Source organism: Melospiza melodia, chromosome 2 (assembly GCF_035770615.1).
Source record: "Melospiza melodia melodia isolate bMelMel2 chromosome 2, bMelMel2.pri, whole genome shotgun sequence".
Classification (NCBI taxonomy): domain Eukaryota; kingdom Metazoa; phylum Chordata; class Aves; order Passeriformes; family Passerellidae; genus Melospiza; species Melospiza melodia.
The window spans coordinates 16,178,199-16,201,854 of NC_086195.1; the positions used below are offsets into that span (position 1 = coordinate 16,178,199).

Sequence of the window (23,656 nt, forward strand, 5' to 3'; positions counted from 1 at the left end):
AATCCCAAATTCAGCAAATTCCAGTGTGGTCTATACAATGCTGTGTCTGAAATCAGTTTTTTCTCTTTTCTTCCTTCCTATCTAAACAGGACTGTTGACATTAAGTGTTTCTGCATTCTGCTGCGGTATTGTGTCTTACTGAGTAAGGACAATTTTAGTCCTGATGTGACATAGCCTATTAGATTTTTCTCTGCTTTTATTAATCTGATTTTAAAGGTTCATATTATTTTGAGTTCTGTTGGCTTTGTTTTTGCTTGCTTAGATAATGTTGGCTTACCTATCCCTTAGGAGAAGATTGAAAGCTGACTTTGTCCAGTTGCTTACATTGCTCCCAACCCATCTGTGATGTTGCAAGATGATCCACTGGGCTCAGTGATTTAGTGTAGGTTTGTCTGAATTGTACTCAGGAAGTCCAGACTTCCACTGTACATAAACCATATTCTTTTTCTGTGGCTGTTCCTTCACTCTGTGTTCCTGTGCCAGCATTCAGAGCACAGGGGGACCATGAGCCTCCCCCAGCTCCCTCTTGTGCCTCTCAGAAGTTTCTCCTGGCTCTTTATGAACCACATCATCAGTTGGTTGATTTTTGACATTTTCTATAGTTTAATTCCTTGGTTTGCTGTTATTTAGGTTTGCTTTTGTTTAAGAAAATAAAAGGTTTATAATTTGGTGGGGAGAATGGACAGAGTTGGGGACAATAGAGTTCTTGACACCAAAACTAGAAGGACAAGAAGTGTATCTGTCTGCTGGAGAGAGCTTGCTTCCTGATCATCTACTGATATTTCAGATGCTGAAACCACAGCCCTTTCTCCACTCTTGTCTATCAGGGTCTTCATCCTGAAAGACAATTCAAATATCCAGTCTTCAAATAGCAAGCCTGAGGGAGGCTTCTCTGTTACAGGACTCAGGATACCCAAACCCTTTGATTCATGTGCCTTGAGCAGAAGGTGCACTGCAGACATCCTGTCAGAGTGATGCTGTGGTGCCTGTTGGCAGTTTTTTAGCTGTACTTTGTGCTTGGCTTCCCACTTAATCTTCAGCTGATGCTGTTATTGAACGGAGGATCAATGTATGTGTCTGAGAATGGATGTTCTGGAATCATCCTTCTGGGGCTCAGGTGTTGTTTACCTCTGAGAATCCAGTCAGTTCTGCATCCCAAAAAAGAAATGCTAAGCCTGTTCCCAGTAACTGGAGACTCGCCTGAGTGTGCAGCACTCAGCTTCTTTAGTGCAGCATTGCATCTACATCAACTCTGGGCTAATTCATTGAATCTATTATTTAGCACAGCTGCTTTTCAGAGTGTGGGTATACTCAGAATAGGAAAAAAACCCACGATGATAATTTAAGGTAGCATGCCACTGAAGTGTAAAATGTGTTGAATCTCATATTTATCTACATGCTGCTCTGCATCCACCTAAGTTAGCGTGTGTCAGCTTTCTACCAGGTTTTACATAAAATGTTGTTATACTGTCTCTAAGGCAAGGCAGTGAGCAGGTGAAACAACCTAGCCAAGTCCACAAGGAGACATCCCAACCCTTCCTCAGAATGCAGTAAAGCAGCAGTTGGACATCCATTTCATCTTCTGAATCTGAGTTGTGACCTGGTGGTTCTCACATGCCCAGTGGTTTGGAAAAGTCACCAAATGTTTATTTCATAGCGTTCTCTGCTTTCAGAACAGGGAAAAGGATTTCCCCCTCTTGCTCACTTCTTTTCCCTCAAAACTTTTGTTCATTTTCTTCGCCTGAATTTTGTTTCTCCAGCGACTCCAGGGGAGGTGTGGTGAGCTGGCCCACCCAGCAGCTGTGCTCCACCCAGCCACTTGCTCCCCATATGGGAAACAGCAGAGCAAGCAAAAGCGAGAAAATCAATGAATAAAGACAGTTTGATAAACAAATGAAAGAGAAATAAAAAGAGGCAGCACAAAGGCAACCACCATTCAGTAGCTCAATTCTTTCACCACCTACAGTGGATCAATGTCCAGCCAGTCTCCAAGGAATGGAAACCACCCCCAAAGCCATTTATTGCATTATTCATTTTTATTGCTGAGCAGGGGGCCATATGGCACAGAATATCCCTTTACTCATCTTGGGTCAGCTGCTGTGTCCCCTACAGCTTCTTGCTCACCCTGGCCTACTTGGGGGATAGAAAAAGGGGGAAAAAGAAAGCTGTGTAGGTATGCTGGGCAACAGTGAAAACACCAGTGTGTAACCAGTGCAGTTTTAGTCACAAATCAAAAATACAGCACCATGTGGGCTGCTGTGAAGAAAATTAACTCCATGTCAGCCAGACCTAATACAGGGCATGGCCAGAAAACCAACTGTAATGGTCATCAAACATTTTAAATATTTGTGTTCAGAATAAGAAATCTGAAAAGCCTAAGAAGTTCTTGCTTGCTTGAACCAATGACACATAAAATTAATACTGTTTCTGAATGACTGTGTGTGAAATGAAGAGCTTTCCTGTTCCCTACTAGTGCTATTTAATTTCTCAGGCTGATGGTGCTTGCAGAGAGCAAATTTTCAGATGCACATTTCTGGGCTGCTTCTTTACAGCTGGTGTTACTCTCACTAAACTTTAGAAGTTTGGAGGGAGCTTATGTGTCAGAGCCCTAAGTTTGGGTTATAATCATGAGTTTGGTATCTGGATTTTTGGGGGGCTGGTCCCATTACACATCTGTCACTGCTGTCCAGGGAGCAAATGGTTCAGGTAATCAAATGTAGGTGTCTGCTCCTGGAGTCAGGAGTGGCTCTCAAGGCTTTGCTCAGTTTAGTGACCTGGTCTCCATTGACTTTAGTGCCCTGACCAGGTTGGTTTCTAACATTGGATGCCTGAATCTAAATTTAAACACAGAACCAAAGCTTGGGGGCTGAAATCAGTAGCCTGCATCTGGAGCTCTTTGAGATACCCCCATGGTATTTTGTTTTGAATTACCTCCAGCTGTCAGACCAGAGGAACCTGGGAATTCCATAGGTTCTGCCATACTATGCATGTGTCTTACACACTCACAAGTGTCTGAAAAGGCACTTAGTGTCTGGGCAGCTGAACTGACCCCCTGGTAGAGCCTCAGATAACCCTCAAGTGTGATAATGCAGGTTCTCTTTATAGTAATGATAAAAGAATAAGTCCTGTTATTTCAAATTAATTTGGATTTCTGTGGCCTGCCAGTACTTCTCTGCATTGAATATGGAAGTTGACTAGACAGAGAAGTCATCAAAAATGAGACATTTAAAGGGAGGTGAACATTTCTACAAAATCAAATGCCCTTCTACAAACAGTAGAGTAGTTTACTTAGTCCTTTTAGACCTGCTGTCTTGGAGTATCACATATTTTTATGCATAGTTTAACAGCTGTAAAACATATTCCCTTTTTATTTGTAAGGCATGTTGACATACTCATCTGTTGCACAGCAACATGGAAGTAACTGCTTTTCATGACAACTGCTTTTTATGATTTCTGAGTAGGAGTGTTGGCTTCAGTATTTTCCAGATGAAAGCTGAGATGATGCCCTTATTTATAGACAGTAAAGGAAAAAGAATCAAGGAAACTTTGGAGTAATACTCAAAACTCTTACACTGAGTGTACAGGTGGTTTAGTTATTAATGGAGTAACATTCATTAATGTCTTATTTATTGTTGTACCATCTGTATGGATGCATAAATATCTGCTTTCTTGCACACAAGGGAATAGGTAAGCTGTGTCACCCTACTGCATTCTTTATGTTTCCAGTTTATGCAGTCTGGTGGGAGGCTGTACCAGTGGAACTGTGGAAGGGAGTGGCAGATACAGGTTTACTCTAAGGGAAAGGCTGGTGGCAGGTTGCTGTCTGGAGCAATTTCATTTGAGATAATGGTTCTAGGGGCTACAGAGCTGACTCCCTGGATGACGTGTGTGGGAATGCTTATCAGCCTGCAGTTTTTTAAATATTTCATGTTGTTTGTGAAGGTCTAAAATACAAAGAGAAAGATGGCAAGGAAATGAGGCAGCACAAAGAGACACTAATGGAATATTTTATGAAGATTATTCACCCTTGAATAAGCAGTTGTTATAAAGTGATAATTTATCACAGTGAATGTTCTTCCTTTCAGACAAGGAGTATTGCAAAGTGATATTTCCGTACGAAGCGCAGAACGACGATGAACTCACAATCCGGGAAGGTGATGTTGTCACACTTATCAGCAAGGTAAAAGCAATACTATTCTCCTATAAGCAGTGATACAGTTTTTAAAATTTGCATAATTAAATTGCCATAAAATTAGTGTTTGTGCCTATAGTGTTGCTGCTAAACCAATGCTAGTTTGACAATGAAACATTATGCAGACTTCAGAGCCCTACATCTCCCTTCCTCTTGTGCTTTAGAGCCTTACCCTGATAATGAACGTTAAGCAAAGAACAGCCAATGTGCGCTCAAATTTATACAATTAATTTTAATTTGAATCCGCTGGCAGATCAACATAAATTGTAAATTGATCCCTGTAACAAACATAATGGCTTAGAAAATAAACTGGAAGATTCAGGAAAGCAACAGCTTTGAATATCTCTCTTTGGTGAATGAGTTATTTCTCTTGTAGGCATTGTGAATTAGATTTTTGTGTTAGATTTTGAAGTAATGTGGCTAAATTAATTTACTGAACTAAACATTTAAAATTTAGCCACCCTTAATATTCTGGAAAAGCAGAGAAAGATGACAGAGCAGAAAATAAATAGTTTTACATCTGTGTTTTTTCTAAAACTATGTGTAATTATTTAAGATTAGAAATTAAAAAACAGTGCCAGTATTTATACTAAATCTTCAAAAGCCATAGAGTGAGATGGTGAGTAAACAGTTGGTTTTCCTTTGGAAGAGCTGTGCACCATGTTACAAAGAACAGATTACAGTTTAGGTGCACTTAATTTCCTGCTCCTCTTTAAAGACTTTACAGTTCGTTTAAAAGTTTTGGATTGCTGGACATAAATATTTGTGGGGAAAAAAAAAATCTATAAACTAGAAAAAGCTGTGGATCTTCCATGAGGAAGATGAATCATAGCAATGTACACAATACTGCTGCTTTTGTTTGGGCTTATATGAAAGTAAAATAATTAATTCTATAATTGATGTGTCATAAGAAATTGTTACTTGACTGAACAATTTGGCACTGGGTGAAAAAAACCCTAAAACTTGGGAAGTCCATCTGGGGCTGTGTTTGCCACATATGAAGCTATTTTCAATCCTATAGGACATCTTTGTCCTGAACAATATGCATGTAACCAAAGAAAAGTAATCACACATATGGTAGGAAGAGAAACTGCAAATGTAAAAATAAATTGTGTACATTAAATATCCTTTAATGGCTTGCCCTCATTGACCGCTGTTTAGCTTGTAGAGCTGTGTAGCTTTGCCTGATTTAGAATGTTCTCATGTGAGTGTTTAACAGTGTTTCTGATCATGAAAATGGCTTTTAAGAGGTTTCTCCTGTCCACTTTATGCTTTATTGACCAGAATGATTTAATTCCCCAAGATGGCTGGTCTCTGGGTGGAGCTGTGTTCATCAGCAAGCATAGATAAAAAGACAATTACATTACTGAGGTTTCTATGTGAGATTTCATTAGCTTGCTTTTTTGCATTTTCTTCTTCCCTCTGCCACAGTGGAAGGATATTTGTCTTTTATAAAAACTAAGCTGATGATTTGACCACATTGATCAATTTTCCAAGCCAGGCAAAGAGAATGATTTGGAATAGTAAATACACTATTCTCTAGCCCTGTCCTTCTGTTCTCCAGTGATATCAAGCCATTGCAGACATTTTGTTTACTTTTCTTCTCTTTTTCTGTGTCATGTCACATCTGTGAACGCTTACATAAACCCATGTCTCTAGAGAGGGGGATCTCAATGCACAAAATCCTGGAGTTTCTCTAGGGATGCCTTTTTATGCACTGTCAGAACTGATCTGAGCCACTGCAGAAATGGTGCTTAACAAGCAGTCACTTTGCAGATCCTTTTGCGCTTTGCAGACTTGTGGGGTTTCTTCATCTGTTTTTAACACAGTTAAAAAAATAAAATTCAGGCTATGTGGTGTCAGGGTCTTTGCTGTAGAGTTCTGAAAACAGTGACGTCTCCTTTATGCTTTACCACATAATACAGTAACTTTATTTTAGTCCAGATCTTCTGAAGCAGATGTCTGTTGTCATCTTTCTTTTAGTCAGCAATAACAAAGTCAGCCCCACCTTTCTGCCCACCGATGGCTTCTGCTAGAGAGTGACCTGGAGCTCAAATCACCACACATGACCAGTTAGTGAGCCATGCTGACTAAGAGGCATCAAAGAGAAACATATGGAATGCTTCAGAAGTTATTATCATTGATATGCTTTGCTATCAGATCACAGAGTTTCTTTTAATTTATTTGTAATGAATTGTTTTGCAGGTTTTGCTTTCTATGCTGGAAAGCATTAGGCAACATTTATTCTTCTCAATTATGTAGACCTAAAGAGAGAAGACTGCTACTTCTAAGGAAACAGATGGGTGTCACAGTACTTCCTACAACCACAGATGCATTATTGTAAAATAATGTATTTTGTTGAAATCACTAAAACTTAAAAGTGATATAGATTCCCAGCATAAAATGTCTGTCACTAGACTAGTCTGGGTTTCCACAATTAGATCCATAGGAGCATTGAAGATTCATAATTTTAACTCATGCTGAAATTGCTTTTATTTGAAAACAACAGCATTGGTAGGAATGTGTGGGAGTGGCTGAAGTAATGAGTGACAGAAGAATCGGAGAGAAATCTCATTAAAAGAATGTAAAATGCATTACAATAATCTTAAAACCACGAAGATAACACATGATAGGTGGTAAGACAAAAGGGGATGGATCAAATGAGCTAGATGGGAAGTTCCTACAGGAGCCTGGGTACAGGTGCACACCGTGTGACAATGGAGGAAACTGTTTGTCTAAGGTTCATCTTAAAATGCTAGGACCTAATTTTGTGGAAAGGTGTAGAATCAGTAAATGCAGAATTCAATATCACCATTTTAACAGTATCCACAGACAAAAAGGATAAGAATATAACAGATTTCTCTTTCTTTTATTCAATTGAGTTGTAAAAGTCCCTTTGTCAAGATCATAAAATCAAGATCATAATATATCTCTCTAATATAAAGAGCAGACTCTGTTTCAAGCTCTCACTGTTTTGATGGATGTTGAGATCTTGAATCACAGGCTGGTCAGAACTTCCCAATAGGTCTCTGTGATAGGAGAATTTGAATATCTGAGGTTTCTTTGAAATAGCTAAAGAAAACTTTGAACAGATTTGCTAAATCACAAGTGACTCCCTAATCACATGGAGAATGTGCTGGAAAGGTTTATTTAAGTGCTGAAGAAAGTCAGTAGAGGCTGATCACTTACAGGTCAGAGTGGTGTGTATTTGGGGAGATACAGGGTAAAGGATGGCATTATGCAAAACTGATAACCAAAAATAATTGCCAATTATTTGGAAAATACACACTAGGAGATTGAGTCCAAATATATCTTAGTTAAAATGTACCTAAAAGACTGAAGAAAAGCCTAAAATTCACATACATCTATTCCAAAAATTCTGGAAAAGGTTTTTCTTCCCTTCCATTGCCCAGTGAAGCAAATACCCTTGTAAATACCTAGAAAAGGTTTTATTTATTAGTAAGTGGAAATAAAAGTGGGCAAATAGTATTCCTTTAATTCTTTCATGCAGAATAATGTAAAACCCCTGAAAACATTGGTCAGAATTGTAACAGAAGGTAAAAACTTCATCTTCAAGGCAATAAACTAAAAGATCTGGTACCTTTGCTGTGCAAAAAGGGAGTCTAAGAAAGATGCACCTTTGAAAGAAAGAATAAAAAGCAAAATACAGTAATATTACTTATACAGTTAAGGTGATGGTTGTGCATTTTGATGATTAGATATGTTCATAAGGTTAAAATTATGAATGGTAATAGGCCATGAGATTGACACTGTAGATTATTTTTGTATTGTCAAACATTTGTGTTCCTTAGGTTTTTGGTTTTTTGGGGTTGTTTTGTGTCTTCAAAATATTCCTGACAGTATTTGGGTGTGGGTAAGAACACTGGTAATCACTGCACGCTGCAGCTGAAGGAGAGTGGCAAACAAATCTTTTATCATGCTTGTATTTATAATAAATATTGGTTTTTTCTAAGCAGCAGAAAATTCATGTGACATTTTCAACGGTCATCATTAAAATTTTACAGGACTTTTTATTCCAGCCCTCTTAGATCTAGCTATTGTAAGCCACTTTTCTACAAATTTATTAATAGCTTTGATAAATTATGACAAAATGCATAGGATTCTGAAGACTTCACTGGCACGCAGAAAATTACCTGTGTGAGGGATCAATAGAAATGGCTACATAATTTCAAAGCAAATACATCAAGCACACGCTGGCAGCTGTGCACTCATTCAAAAGCAGTTTTACTGCAAGGATGTAAAGAATATTTCATTGCAGTGCATCAATCTACCTGAGCTCTAGACAGCAAAGACCACTTTGTTCCCAGGAGTGAAAATGGTCTGGATAAATAAAATTAGCTGTTTCAAAAATCATTGCAAGTTTGAAAAGCTGGCAGCAATGGAAAGATATCCTCATCTGAACCCTTATTATCAGTGGGCAGCACTGATATCAGCAGCAATTCTGAAGTTATAAGGTGGTTTTGCTCATGCTATTCAAGTAATACTGGGAAAGTTACTGCATTGGTATCATAAAAGACACAATAGGATAATTACTAGTGAAAAATTTACATGACTATCTGGTCTAGATATTTAATGGCAACCCAATTTGTAGAGCTTAATTCTGTGCTGGGGGGCAAAGAGCCACAAACCTAGTTATAAAAATAAGCATAATGGCAATCACTTTTTACAAAGCTTGTAATTGCTTTTGGTGTTACCGTTAATAATTTATTGAGAGATTTGCAAGTTTTGTGGTTCAAAATGCTGTACATTTAGCAACTTCCTGCCCTGAGGAATGTGCAGTGGAGTGATAAGACAGACAAGTAAGCACAGGTGAGTAGAAGAGCATAAGGAAACAATTCAATGAGTTTCAGTCCTGGTAGTCTCTTTCACCATGTCCTTTTCTCACTGCTGCCGTGGTGCTGTGTGTGTTTGTCCCTGTAAGAGCATGGAATCTGCCCTTGTGCAGAGCCTTTAATGCTGCCCAACCCTTGGGGTAGCCACAAGGCAGCTCATTTAACCCTGCCTGTATTCATAGGCAGTTACTGGAGCGTGGCCCTTTTGCCAAAACAATTCTCCTGCTTTTCTCTCTTACACCATCTCTGAATGCTCATCCTGGTGCAGGAGGTAATTGTCCAGAGCACTTTCTTTAGCTGAGGGATTGGCAAGGCAAACTCATCTGGGCAGGGCAGTGAAGGGAAACAGCTGCTGTGCCGGATGCAGGGGGCTCCTGAAGGGATGAAATTGGTGAGTGCTGTGTTGAAGGATCCTGCCAGAGAGCTGGGGCCGTGAGCAGGGGAAGGAGCACAGGCAGTGTGATGGCACAGAAGGCACTTGCTGATACTCAATTGAACATTTTGCTGGGCTGGGGAGTCACTAGGGTTGCCAGAAATTGTTTCTGTGGGGTTTTATTCATTGCTGAATTTTTCTGTATGTCTTTAATTACAAACAGCACACACATATTTTAAAAACCTTGGCTATAGAAATATGTGAAGGAATTAAAAACTCTAAGATTTTCTTTAATTATGAGCTAATAGGTAGCTATCACTAATTCTTCCTTATTAAGATGAAATCTTCACTATTTTCACCTCTATGGGTAGCAACAAACCAGAGTGATAATATCTCAGATCATTAAAAATACACCTAATTGGCAAGAATATAGAATTCTTCCAAGCAGAACTATTGTAGCTTAAGGCTTTCAAAATAAAGTTTAATATTGTCTCTTTCTTCCTTTGAAAGAAAGGAAAAAATTAGTCACATTTCATGATAGTCAGGTAGTTTTGTTTTTTCTTGATTGACAACTAAAATCAAGCTTTTAGCTCATTTTTAGACAATAGTTTTCTAATATAACCATGCAAAAAATTAGGTTATGTAGTTAAAGTATGATCTGATTTATTAAAATAAAATGATGGCTTTCTGTCAGAGTAACACCATGGACTTTTGTTGACACTGAATATTTGGTCATGCAGATGCCCCTTTTTGGGATTTTAATACAAGATATTTTGCACATTTGTGCAAAACTTCTGCAGCAATATTGCATACAGAAACTGAAAGGAATACTTTAAGTAAAGTAAGTAAGTAAACATTTAATAATGCCCAGCTTTAAGAAAGCTTTTATGATAGCTTTAAGAAAGCTTTTATGAATATTTGTGTTTAAAGAGAAGCATGTAAGCCATAAAGGCACTTCTTGCCTCTGGAAATGAATAGGTATTTCCTTCAGAAAGAACAATACCATAAAGGCTCCTGAGATATCCATGAATTATTCATCACTGGCCAGGCCTAATGGCCGTACCTAATCTGCTTTCTGTGTTCCTTGCCCTCTACCCTTCACCACTTCCCTTGGCACCAGTTTTTCCCCCAGGACATCCTGCCTCCTCCTGTGATTGGGAGCCCTGCTTGTATGCCACTGCTGACTCCATGCAAGGAATGATTTTGCACACTGTGCATGCTGAGGGCGCAGATTTACACGATGGATGAGAGGTGGCTGCTCAAAGGGAGGGCTCTCCTGCCCTCTCCCCTTGCATCTGGCAACCACAGCACACACAGAGGGGCTGTGTGAGCAGGGACAGGTGATGGAGGAGGGGGACTGTCCCAGCAGCTTGCTGAGAGCTTGGTGTAGCAGTAGGGTCACTGTTCCCTGCCCTGAAACTTCCCTCTGTAGGGTTTGACTAACAGGAATCAGAAGGTTTGGATCTCTTCTGGGTCTGAAGCATGAGGGATGGCAGCTGGGGTGGCTCCTGTTTGACACACCTCCAATGTGTGCAGCCAGTGGCTGGGGTAAAACTTGTGTCATTGCACAGAAGCATGAATGCTTCCTCAAATGAGTGATTTAAAGCACTTATATAAAACTTGTGGGCACTCTGATGATCAAGTAAATAAGTGTTCATTTTCTGAAATTATGTTATATACTCAATAAATTATGGAAAATAGACTCTGAGTAGAGTCTATTGCTTGAACCTTGTCCTTGGCCAAGGATTCTTAATGTTTATAAATAACTTTGAACACTTAGTCACATCTTGCAGCATTTCTTGGCTGCTGTGATTAGCAGTGGGGCATTGAGGTCTCTGCAGAGACAAAGCCTGACAATGTTTATTTGGGAACCAGGTGCAGCTTACTTTTCATTGGTATCTTTAGATATATTACTGAAACACAAATGTTTGAGCTCAGCACTTAAATAAGCTTTTAAGCCTGTGATTAGTCTAGGGAGAGTGGAACAGCCAGCACTTGAATGCTGATCTCAGTAGTATATTCATAATATTATTTTTTTTAAGTACACACTGAAGTTGTCTTTTCCTGGTTTTATTACCCCAAATTGTGATGCTACAACAGTGACTTCAAAAGGAGGTGATTCTTTTGTTCATGGGAAGTCCCAAATTTGAATTTTGACAAACACAAGTTTATGCCAAGCTATGTAGGTGAAGTGGCAGGATCCCTCATGCATGCAGTGCTCCAAGATTTGCATAATTTCAAAAGCATTTTGTTTGTAAGTATGTTTAACACAGCCAAGCTAATCTAAAAAGGTGACATATTTTGAGATAAAAAAGGAAAGAATCTTTTTTTCTACTGAGATATTGCTGAAATGCTGAGGTGTCTGGAAAACTGTGATTATTGCTCACAGTGTGGGCTTTAGATGCATTTCTTAGCTTCATCCCTTCTTTTATTCTGAATGTTGGGTTCACCTTCTGGTTTGATGGTATTATCTGAACCTTTTCAGGGCAGAGAAAGCTATTTCAAGGGGAAGTAAAAATGCACATACAGTCCCAAGTAATTAGTAATTGTAATTAGGACCCTGGTCCTAAGATGTCTTCAATCTAAGTAGTAATAGCATTAAATAGTCTTTCAAATGTTTTGTTCTAGGTTTTTATAATCTTTCTAAATACAGAAAATGTAATTACATAAATATTTTATCTTGGCTCATCAGAGGCATAAATTATGTCTGTTATTAGAACCACCTTTCATGTTTGTGTTGGCTAATTTAGCTTTAATTTGAGTATTGGAGTGTTAGAGTTTTATGATGTGGAACATATTTATTTTTCCACAATAATTCTGCTGACTGAACATTGCAAATGAAGTGAATCCTCAGAAGAGATGGTTTTGTTCAATAAGCAACTTAATTCTTCCTGTTTGTACAAATATTTCATCAAAGCTTTTTAGCCTCATTACTGATTAAACCATTTAGTCACAGAATGTAAAGTCAAAAGATTAGACCTAGCCTGAAACATATTTAACAGAAAAAAACCTCTGCTCTGTTAGATCCTCTGCTCTAATGTCCTGGGAATTGCAGGTTGTTCATTATTCTCAGCCAATTCTTTTTTGCAGGATTCAATAACCTGAGCCAATTTTTGAACAAACTTTTCCTTCTGGAGAGGGGTCTCCTTGTTGTGCCTTCCAGTAAAAACCACAGCCTGGAAAGAGCAGTGTAACCAGAGCTGAAATAATGTCCAATTCCTGACTATCTCTCCTGTTTCCTTCCACAGAAGTTTGTAGAGCCTTGGAGCTTGCAGATAAATAAAAATGTTCCTGTTTGTCTCCTTAAGCTTTGAAAGATGCAACTGGCATTATCAGATGTGAGGTTCTGTATGGCTTGGGCATGAGAACTGGCAGGAGCTGGGAAGGATCCATTCAGGATTTGGGGCTTTTGGAAGAGGTTAAGGATTTGAGCAGGATAAGCCTCTGGGTTAGGGGCCAAACAGAGGTTAGAGGCCAGACTGTGAGGTTTCCTTTAATGCTTTTCTTTCAATATTTCATAATCTACATACATTTGCAAGAAGTATGTAAAATGAAAATGGGTTTTCTCCAGGATTGCTTCAGAAGGCAAATTTATTGTCTATTGGGCTCTTTTATCTAAATTATCTCATATTAAGTAGTTGTTGAGAGACTCATTCTGTCTTATTGACAGATCTTAAAATCATGTTTCTGCCACGGAGTATCTGATTACTAACCAGATGCTCTAAATCATGGCCATTTTCTTAACAGAATTTAACAAATTTTGCACTTTTTTGCACTATAAGTTCTCAATCCCAGCAGCTGAGCTTATAGTAAGTAACAAACTTTGATCATTTGGAGAAGTACTAGGTAGCACAATGTGAGTGTAATGTAAGCCCCTGGAGAGATGATTTCCTTCATTCATAGATAGTTTACCAAGTTTAATGAGAACTGATGAGGATTCTAAAATCAATTCTTTTCTAACTCTTAAGATAAACTTGGATTTTGAGTATGATCTGTCTTGGTGTCAACATCATGACACTGAATGTAGCAAGAATTTCTAAAGAAACATATTTGAATATTATTAAAATGCTTTTCACCCTGATTTAACATGACTTGGTTGTTTCCCTCAAAAGCCAGATTGCATTAATGAAGATCTAATGTGTTTTTAATGATGGTTTGGCAATCACAGAGCTTGTCCAGTGGCCTTCTCTGGTGTTTGTGAGAGCTGGGACCTCTTGGCCCCAGTGCTGCAGTCAAGCCTGGAGGCCCCAGAGGTGCCCTGTGAGGGTGGCCTGAATGGCAGAGGGCTTGTCCTCCAGATTTGTCTTTCTACGAGCCTTTAATCCTCACATTCAGAAGCCTTTATATGTTGCATGTATCTCGTTGTGTATTATGGTTGATGTCTTGAAAAGCTCAGTAGACACATTTTGTTTGCATTAAAGGTGGTTTGTTTTTCTTTCAATGATGATGTTGGCTAGCTGTTGTCAAAAGAATTCTGGAGAGATGCTTACAGTGGGGTTAGCAGTAATTTAATGGGGGGCTGCCAGCACAGCAGAGCTGACACATGAAAGCTCCCAGGGCAGGCATAAGAGAGATTCATGGCTTTCTGAATAATGCTGTTTTTCCAGCTCAACATTCTTCTTGATGAGAACCAACTTTACAAGGGCAGAAGGAAAGCAGAGATTTAATGAATGGAAATGCCAACTACTGGGATGATTTATTATTATTATTATTATTACTATTGCTATTATTTTGTAAGGAACTATGTCTTCTAGTGGAGATTTCCCAAAAAGTGATATTTTCTTAAGCCCTGCACCATTATGGTGTATGTCAGTACAGATACTACAGTATAAGCTTCACATATACTTTTCTGGGGGCCTGCTTTTTCTTGTTCTTAGTGTTGCTGTCTGTCTTAGCTCTGATGGTGTAATCTCTGTGATGGAATAGTTCTGCATCAAAAACTTTTAACCAAAGAGCTGAAAAATCAAGCAGTTGTGGGTTGATATCTAAACTATAGCTTCATATTTTAGCAGTATTGCAAACTACCATCATGTTCAGAGGATGCAGAAATCAGCTGCCTCAGAAAAACAGAAGTCCTATTTACAGATGAGAAGATTGGCCTTTTTCACATGTATTTCTTCAAGAGTTTACACAGCTGCAGTTCAAGACATGGATAGGAGAGAAGATAATCACATAGCTTATTACTCAGTTTGTGACCTTGGGGAATAGAAAATAACTCTCATTTACTTATACTGGGAAAAGCCTTCCTCTTCACTGGGGGCAGCTTGGAAGGTAGCTTAGGGAGTGGAGAGATGAACTTGGGCCATGGCACTCCCTGAAGTTGTCAGTCCTCCCAAAGGCAGCAGGAGAGGAGGGGAGTGGGTGCTGCCTCAAAGGCCTGGCTGCTTTGGGGGACAAGGCAGGAAACACCTTTGCCCCTGAAGTGGAGTGGAAAGCACAGCTGCAGCAGTGGATGTGGATGCCTGCTTCCTCTCAGGCCTCCTTGAACTGTGGTAAAGCTGCAGGAATTGCTCAGCTGTGGGTAGATTCCCCGAATCAGATGGTTGTTAGTGCTGGAGAGTGCCGGATTTCTACTGGCTGATTTATGGCCTGGAAAGGCTCGGGGATGGCCTTGGACAGCCCACGCTTCAAAGGATGAGAAGAGGCTTTAGGTTTTTTCTCGATCTTCAGTTCTATTAGTTGTTTATCTAAAAGATTTTCTCTCGGCCCGACAGAGGTCTGCGCAGCATGTCAGCCATGGGCACACTGAGAGCCCCTGGGGCGGTCACCTATCTTTATACTCAAAGTTACGTATACAATATTTACCTTTTCCCTCCAATACTTGTCACCCTTATTGATCAGTGCACTTCTAGTAATAACCAATCCCAAAGTGCCAACATCACCACAGAAGATGGAGGCGAAGAAGAAGAAGAAGAAGGACAGGACACGTCCCAATTCCTCCATCTTACTTCTCTAAACCCCCCTGTACAGAAATCCTAAACCCTGTGTTTTACACTCTAATTAACTTATCCCTTCACCATTCACCCCAGTGAAATCCTCCCATCCTCATACAGGTATCGTCTCCCTTGTAGGATCAAAGTCCTGCCACCAGACACTTCTGGCAACATCCCAGGACACCCGAGCCCCCCAAGGGTGGTCTTGGTCTCTCTGCACATCAGTCCTGAGGTGCTGAGATCCCACAGGAGAGAGCAGTCTTGATGCACTTGCAGCTGGCTGCAGTGATGACAGAGGTGCAAGTCCAATGGGCTTCTGAACACATTATAATGTATACATAGAGCCAAGTAGCTACAGGGCTTTATTTAGGTGATTAAGAACAGTCTCATAGCACACAGTAATTCTCCTGTAAGTGGCTTCAAGAAAAAAAAAAAAAAAAGAAAAAGGGTAGAATAATGCATGGTACTTGGAAGAAAACATACACTGGAGCATGTCTGACATTTAAATTATAGTAATCTTGCATGCTTTATTGATTCTTGGTAAAATAATGGAAAAAATCCAAATAGTAGAGTTTTATTATAAATATGTTCACAACGAGAAGTGCTGCTTTGCATTTTCAGCAAAAAATGTTAGTTTCCTTCATGTTCCTTTTATCTGGCTCAGGCCTAGAGTACAAATAGTAGTGTGGGCTAGAAATAAACCCATCTCTAATAACCAAGTCTGTTTTTTTTAGAAGAGAGAACTTTATATGAAATAAAACCCCCTCTGTCTGTGGGGTGGACGAAACTCCTGCCTCCTTGGAGCTGAGGGAGAGGCTGTGAAGCTGTCAGCAATTCCAGCAGGGAGAGTTCAGTCAGGTTTGGTAGTGGGGTTATCAGTCACAGCCAAGCTTGTAGCTGGGACACACCTTGGCATGAGAGATACCTGCCAGGCATGAACTTGAGCCTTTTAATTTCATGGTCTTGAATGTGGTATCAGGTACTAAAGGGGACTTGTGGTGTTGTGAGGGTCCCCAGGACAAGGTGAGAGATGGGAATTGACTCCAAGTTCTCAGAAGGCTTATTTATTATATTACAATATTATATTAAAAAAATTATATACTAAAACTATACTAAAGAAAGAGAAAGGAGACATCAGAAGGCTGGACAAGAACGATAATAAAAACCCACAACTGACCAGAGTCAGACACAACTGGACTGGAATTGGTCATTAATTAAAAACAATCCACATGGAACCAATCAAAGATGCACTTGTTGGTAAGCAACCTCCAGACCACATTCCAAGCAATCAGGTAATTATTGTTTACATTTCTTTTCTGAGGCTGCTCAGGATAAAAATCCTGGCGAAGGGATTTTTCAGAAAATATCATGGTGACAGGGACTGACAGCTCTGCCTTATCCACCTCCATTGTCACCTTTTTACCACCAGGGAAATGGTGTTTGACCAAAGGGAATTTTGTGTTCTTGGCTGGTGGCAGCTGCTCCTGCATGGGGGATGCCGTGGGCCCGTGTGGTGTGGGTGGGCTCTGTCTGGGTGCAGCAGCTTCTGAGCACAGAGTGGAGCATTTGTCAGATTGCAGAGCATAAAGTGCTTCATGCTGGGCTTTTCCTTCAATCTCCACCATCTTCTGCTCTTTCCCTGTTGAACTGAGATCACCAAAGGAAGGAACAGCACAATGTTTGCTCTAATACAGAGCAGTAATTCTGCTGCTAAGAAACCTTTTAATGTAGGATACTGTGTGCATAAGAGACCAAACAAAGTCATGATTCTTACACCCAGAAGAGGAGGAAGCATGACTCTACCATTTTATGACTTTTCTTCATCAGTATGAGAGTGGCTGCAGAATCTCTGCAGTTGCTAAAAGGTGACTAAGCCTTGATTTTATGCGGTCAGCTCTACTTATGTATCTCACTGTATTTCCCTTCCATTCAGTAACAGTGTGATAAATCTGGTGCTCTGAATGGAAACTTTCTTTGCCAAATATCTCCCCGTGGTTTTGGCTGGTCTCTCTACTCATGTATCTCTCTCTTCCCCCTCTCCTCTGTCCCTTCTCTTTTAGTCACCACAGACATAAGTTTCAGAGTAGAACTGTGTTTTTACCTTTCTTGTTGTACCATTGGTTTGGGTTTGTATTTTGTTTTCTTTTTAGATGTTCCCTTTTGAAAAAAAAAAGTCTGTTTTCTCCAGATGATTTTCTCTTCCAGTTTTATTCACAGCTTGCATGTCTCACTGCTAATTACATAAAGAGCAGTTCTTATTTTTCACATCAATGAAAGGACTGATGTTTTTAGTTCACTTGTATATACTCTGATAATTCTTGGCAACACGTTGACAAAACGTAGCTATATTCTGATTTTCTAGTACTTTCCATTTCTCCCAGATTTACCCTTTCTCTGACTTATGTAAATGTTCCAGCCCAGGCTGACATTTTAGTACCTTATATTTAGTGTAATATTTACTTCTTATAAAGTTTAAACATCTCAAAAATTCCCCAACACTTTAGTCTTTCCCTTTGCTATGTTTTGTCCAACTTTTGCCCAAATATTTAGCACAAAATGAATGTTGCTAGTTATGCTAGTGTATTCAGTTTTTTATGCTTTATTTGGGAACCGCTGAGGAATTGGAATGATTGCTGAGTGGATGTGACAGCTGGAATCACACCCTGCCTTCCCTGGGGCAGGTCTGATGGGCAGAGAGGATGCTGGACATGGAGGATTCCCTGTCCTCCCTCTGCCTGGAGGGACTGAAGGGACTGAAGGGACAGGGCAGTGGCACCAAGCTCCTGCCCAGCACAGGGGGAACATCCCCTCTGTGACTGTCCCCCCTGTCCAGGTGCCCTGGTACAGGCAGTGTGAGGCTGTCCCCAGTGACAGGTGACAGGCCTTGAGCTGTGCCAGAGGAGTTTTAGATCAGATGTGAGGAAATATTTGGTCACCAAAGGAGATGTCAAGCGCTGGAGCAGGCTGCACAGGGAAGTGGTGGAGTCTCCATCCCTGGAGGTATTTAGAAGACAGGTAGATGTGGCACACAGGGACATGGTTTAGAGCTGGGCTTGGCAGTGCTGGGATAAAAAAATGGATTCAGTAATGTTAGAGGTCATTTTCATCCTAAACTCTTTGATGATTTTACTTCACTAGAAATGAGGATAAAACCAAGATTTGTATTTTGATGAGAAAATACCAAAATCTCCCTCAAGATTTTTAATTTCTCTGTTTTATGAGTCTGCCTCTGCTTGAACAATCAAAGTAGGCTTGGCAATGTGAACCAGCAGTGAATTTCTCTGAGGTCTTTGATTGCACTGTCACTGCAATGAGAATGGTGGGTATACTCTCTAAATTAAGCTTTGGTAGGAGCTGATTTTTACAGTAGTTAAATGTTTACACAGCTACCCCTTAACTTGATGAATTTCAGTAGCTGGAGTATCTTTTTTGCAATGTTTTACTCCTTCAGTTTAATAAATATTTTTGAGGGCTTTTTTCTTAAGGGAAATCAAAATGCATTTCTAGTACTTGGGTTACATTTTCTTCATAGGACTTTGGGGATATTGCATCACCTGATTTTTGTTTAAGTTGTTATATATGAGTCTGACAGGATAACATGGAGATAAAGCAGAGATCCATTTGTTTTGTTAATAAATTTTGGCTTATTAATAAAGATTTGTCAATCTTGATATTGTATTGCTTGACAGCTTTTCTATAAAATTTGCATTTTGAAATTACAGCCATTTTGCTGTACTTGAACACATGTGGTTTTTTAACAAGATGTGTTTAAAAAAAGACAATATGGTTAAGATTGCATGGCTGATGGCAATCTGGAAGAATTTGAGTGATTTTTGCTCAATGTTCACAAGCAGACACCTTGTTTTTATCGTGCTGCCTTGATCGTGCTTCATAGCTCTGTCCTTTGTCAGTACTTGGGGCAGCTTGTGCAGTGTAGCTCAGGTGTGCTTGTGTGCTGCTCTGTCCCACAATTGAGACCTACCTTCTGCCAGCACCTTAGGATGACTTCCAGAGGTTTCTGGGGCATGGCAAACCTGCAGATGTGGGTAGCAAAAGGGTACCACCATGGAGATTCTTCACCAGATTTCATCAGTAGCTTTTAACTTCTGAAATCTCTTTATTTCTTTCTCAGTGACCCATAAGCCTCCTCTTGCAAGTGAAGTAAATGAGAAAATTAAAGAGAAACTGCCTGAAGAGATTTACTTACTGTATGAAATTCCACTGGTGATTGGCTGCATAAGCCTGAGTGACAAGCTGGAGAGGGGAAAAAAGCAAACCTGCAGCTGTTTGGGATTTATGAATGTGTGACACAAACAGCAACTTCATGAAAACAAATGAGCTTTAAAAAGGAAAAAAATTCAAGTGTTAATGAAGTGAAGAAGTAGGAGTAATATTTGTGTTCCCTAAGAGCATAAAAACTCTAACCTAAAAAGCATATTTGTGATGTCTTGTGCTGTTCAGTCAGGATTATTAGCTAGTGCTAAGCTGTGCAGTCAGTTGAAGCACAAGCTTTTCGTCTCTGGATGCTCGAATTATTCTTATATTTTTCAAAATCTGAATTGGGTATAAATGTTTAGGCAATTACAGCTTAGCAGTGGAGGGGTGGAGGGCATTATAAAACACACCATGTGATAGAGCAGTTGAGTGCCCTGATTATTGGGCTGTGCAAGTGGACAGAGCCAAGTGGGAGAGATCCTTGAGAACAGGAATGAGGGGTGCTGGCTCTGCAGCATGAGCAGAGTCCTGCACACAGCCTGCCCATGCCTGGCCTCCCTGGAGTCCTTGACAGCCCTGTAGGCACTCAGCACATGTTTTGGAAACATCAGCTGGTCAAGAACCAGCCCTGGTCACTAACAAAGGTCTTACAGAGCTGGGAAATGCCTCCTAAATAACTGTGGGAAGGCCTAGGAAATGTCCTCCCTGGTGGAGGCCACCCTGCTGAAGAGAAGGGAGAATACAGAAAAGCAAAGATTAGCCATGAGAAAAGATTATTAAAAAAAAAAGAATGGAAGGATTGTTTTGTGCCTGCATTACATCAGAAAAAATACTGAGATAGTGGGGGGAAAGAGCCAAATGCACCAAAACAGACATGATGTAAGAAACCAGGCTCTTTAGCTGGTGTGTTTAGTTAGCACATACTCAGGAGACCAGGAGGACTAAATAAGCTAAATAAAGGTTCTAAAACAAAAAAGTAACAAAAACCACCCCCAAAGCATAAAAGCAATGATCTTTAATGTTAGTCTGTTTTCTCTCAAATATCATCTAGTGTTTGTCTCCTGTAACTTACAGAAAAATACCAACAAGCACACTCATTGTGAACAATATTTTTAAGACTTGGTATTAAGCACACTTCACTAAGTTAACCTGCATTGTTCTGTCATCCATTTAGCAGCTGAAATAAAAGATTTTATGGAAATCAGGAAAGGCTGGCCAGCCTGATGTTGAGCCAACTGCAAAAATTGGCTGAAGTGGCTTTAAGACTGAGCAGACAATGGGTAACTTTCCTGTAATTGTGTTTTGGAAAACAGCTGAGCTGTTTCAGCCTGAGCTTTCAGGAAAAAAGAATGTGGAAAATCTCAACAGGAAGTGTTCTATGTAGCAAACAGACACAAAAAAGGGAATACGGAGCACTGAAGGCTTAGGAAACAATTTTTACCTTCTCTAAAATGCTGTGGCTTCTGTTACTGTTATTATTCATAACAAAAATAACTTCTATTTTTTATCATTTATACTCACTGGTGTTACTTATTCACCTATTTAGCTGTACATTGTTTTGCACTCTGCATTGCACTGCTCAGAAATGCTGCAGAAAAAGAAGGTTATGCCAGATATTAATCAGGGGCATTATGCCTTATTAATTGGAGTGAAATGGAATTTAATAATTCCAGTGTGTCAAGCTTTTTTTGCAAGTATGGGAAATAAGAGAGCTTTTTTATCTCCTGATGTATGATGTTTAATGAAGTTATTGTCTTTCTGCAGAATGAAGTCAGAGAGACATAGGGTCATGGATGATGAAAATGCTGGCTTGTTTAATAGATCAAATGGTGAACAAGCATTTTGTTTTAGACACAGACAAGGTCTTGAGCTCTTACAGCATGTTCATTGTTCTTTCCTGGCTGCTCCATGTGATAATAGAATGCAGGGTGGTTATTGAAGTTTTTGTCTGATAGATTACCCTGTTAACCTGGCACTCCAGCAAATTGTCATGCTCTAGCAAACAGGCAGGACATTATGCAAGAGAGTACTTTAGCTCAAAAATCTGTTCAGTGCACCAGCTCACTGTGGTTTTCATTTTATTTTACTGTTTTGTAGGATTGCATTGATGTGGGTTGGTGGGAAGGAGAACTCAATGGCAGACGAGGTGTCTTTCCAGATAACTTTGTCAAGCTACTCCCTTCAGACTTTGAGAAAGAGGTAAGCAATATATTCTTTCATTTTCACTTGAAAATTCAGAATTAAAGTAGAGCTGAAAGAAATCCTCTTTCAGATATGTGGAAGTTTTTTCTTCTCATCTAATAACATAAAAACATGAATAAAATTCTAGTTAGAAAGCATCCATAAAAAGAGCGTGTGGCACTCAAAGTCATATTACAGAGTTTCCTTGAAGGGTTTGATTTGCCCATCCAGTCACCCCACCTGCACTATGCTGCTCTGAAAGCTCTCTGTCCTGTGTCCTACAAGTTTGAGAGAGACAAGAACTAGAGGAACTAGAGGTCCCAGGACTGAGTCGTGTGATGCAATGATATCCAGAATTCTTTAATCTTCTCCATTGTTTTTGTGGTGGAATATGAAAAGTTGAGTATCACCTGGATGCTGATGAACAGCAGTCAAGCACTGTTCCAGAACAAAAAGGGTGAGATTTTAACTGTGAAATTTGAAAAATAATAAGCTTTTGGTATCTCAGAAGCATGTTTCTTTACCTCTCAGAATTACTAAAAAAGAAGGTATAAAACCTATGCAGAAGTTTCTTCAGCTCCTATTTATTTGAAAAAGATGGCATGTTGCTTGCCAGACAATATTTAGAAATCTTGTGGTTTCCTGGAATAAAGTAAGGGATTGCTTCCCCCAAAAGACCATTCCATTTTTAGGAACCTTTTGAGTCATCAGTGGGATATTACAAGCTTGCAATCAGGCTTTTGATGAGTATTTCACAGTGACAGTGTAAGCCTTCTGTGATAAAACCAAAACTTACTGACACCCAGCTTCCCTCTTTGGCAATAAAATTGGATGCTGAAGGCAAAAATTAAATAACTTGGAAAGCTTAATAAAGCAATTGTTAAACAACTCACAGAGGCTAACATGATAATTTTTGAAAAAGAAAGGAGAAGAGCAGCAAAAACTGTGGGAGATGAAAAGGCAATTCCACAGCAAAGTGCATATCCTGGCTTAAGGCTGAAAAATGAAAGAAGGTGATTTCTAGAAGAGGCAGAAATCAAAAACCTGAAGACATAGTGAGCCTATTATAGAAGAAAAAAATCCTTATTGCTGTCCATTTTGTGTGGTGTAATTATTCAGTCTTTTTGAACTTAAAAATTATGTATCTTTAAAGTGATTTTTAGAGTACAATTGACTATAACTTGCAAAGTAAATTAGGTATTCAGGCACTTGGAAATTACAGCTAGGTTTGCTCTAACTGTGGAGAATAAAATTTTATTAATTTTTGAAATGCCACAGATCTGGCCACTTGAGTAAGTAACTGGTAGGACTATAGACCATCTGTCTTTGCTTGAATCAGTGCTAAAAGGGAAGGAGATAAATACTTTACCAGCGATTTTGTCAGGTATTTTCTGATGTGATCCAGAAACCTTGGATTCCATCCCATGGTCTGAAAGTATTTGTTGCAGTAGTTCTTCTGTCTGTTCAACAAAAGCTTGGGATCTCTTCCCATCTCCTTGTCCAGTCCCCAATTTTCCAAGCCTGACTCTTTTCCACACATGTCTATTTGTTCCAGGTTTTTTCTATTCACTGCCTAGTCCCAATCTCCACTCTCAGGTGGTCTCCATTACAGGATTTTCCCCTGAGCTCACTACCTGAGTCCAAATCACCATCTGGATTTACTTTCTGTCCCTACACCAAATTTCTTTATACAGCTTTTTTTCCTCTCCCCTTTTACTCTTTGTCCCTGCTCTGTAGTTCTGTTCTCTTCTTGTCCAATCAGTCCTGGTTTCCTTTCTGTAAATTCTTGTCTGTCTCCATCACCTTCTCAGTTATCTCATCCAGCCACAGACCCTTGTAAATCCTTCTGGCTCCTCCATGTTCCCCTAAGGAGTCTTTAAGGCTCCTTCACCCTACACCCTTTCTGACC

At 39.6% G+C, this 23,656-nt stretch overlaps 1 protein-coding gene across 5 annotated transcripts in view; it reads left to right on the top strand.

The window, feature by feature from the left end:
* The window catches only part of SH3KBP1 (SH3 domain containing kinase binding protein 1), a 211,463-nt gene that overhangs the window by 154,999 nt on the left and 32,808 nt on the right, over window positions 1-23,656 (top strand). For all 5 annotated transcript variants that reach the window (XM_063182713.1, XM_063182721.1, XM_063182728.1 and 2 more), the window contains 2 exons: window positions 4,086-4,180; window positions 21,664-21,765. In XM_063182713.1, the coding sequence (XP_063038783.1) occupies window positions 4,086-4,180; window positions 21,664-21,765 (197 nt within the window). The remainder of the gene's footprint in view (window positions 1-4,085; window positions 4,181-21,663; window positions 21,766-23,656) is intronic.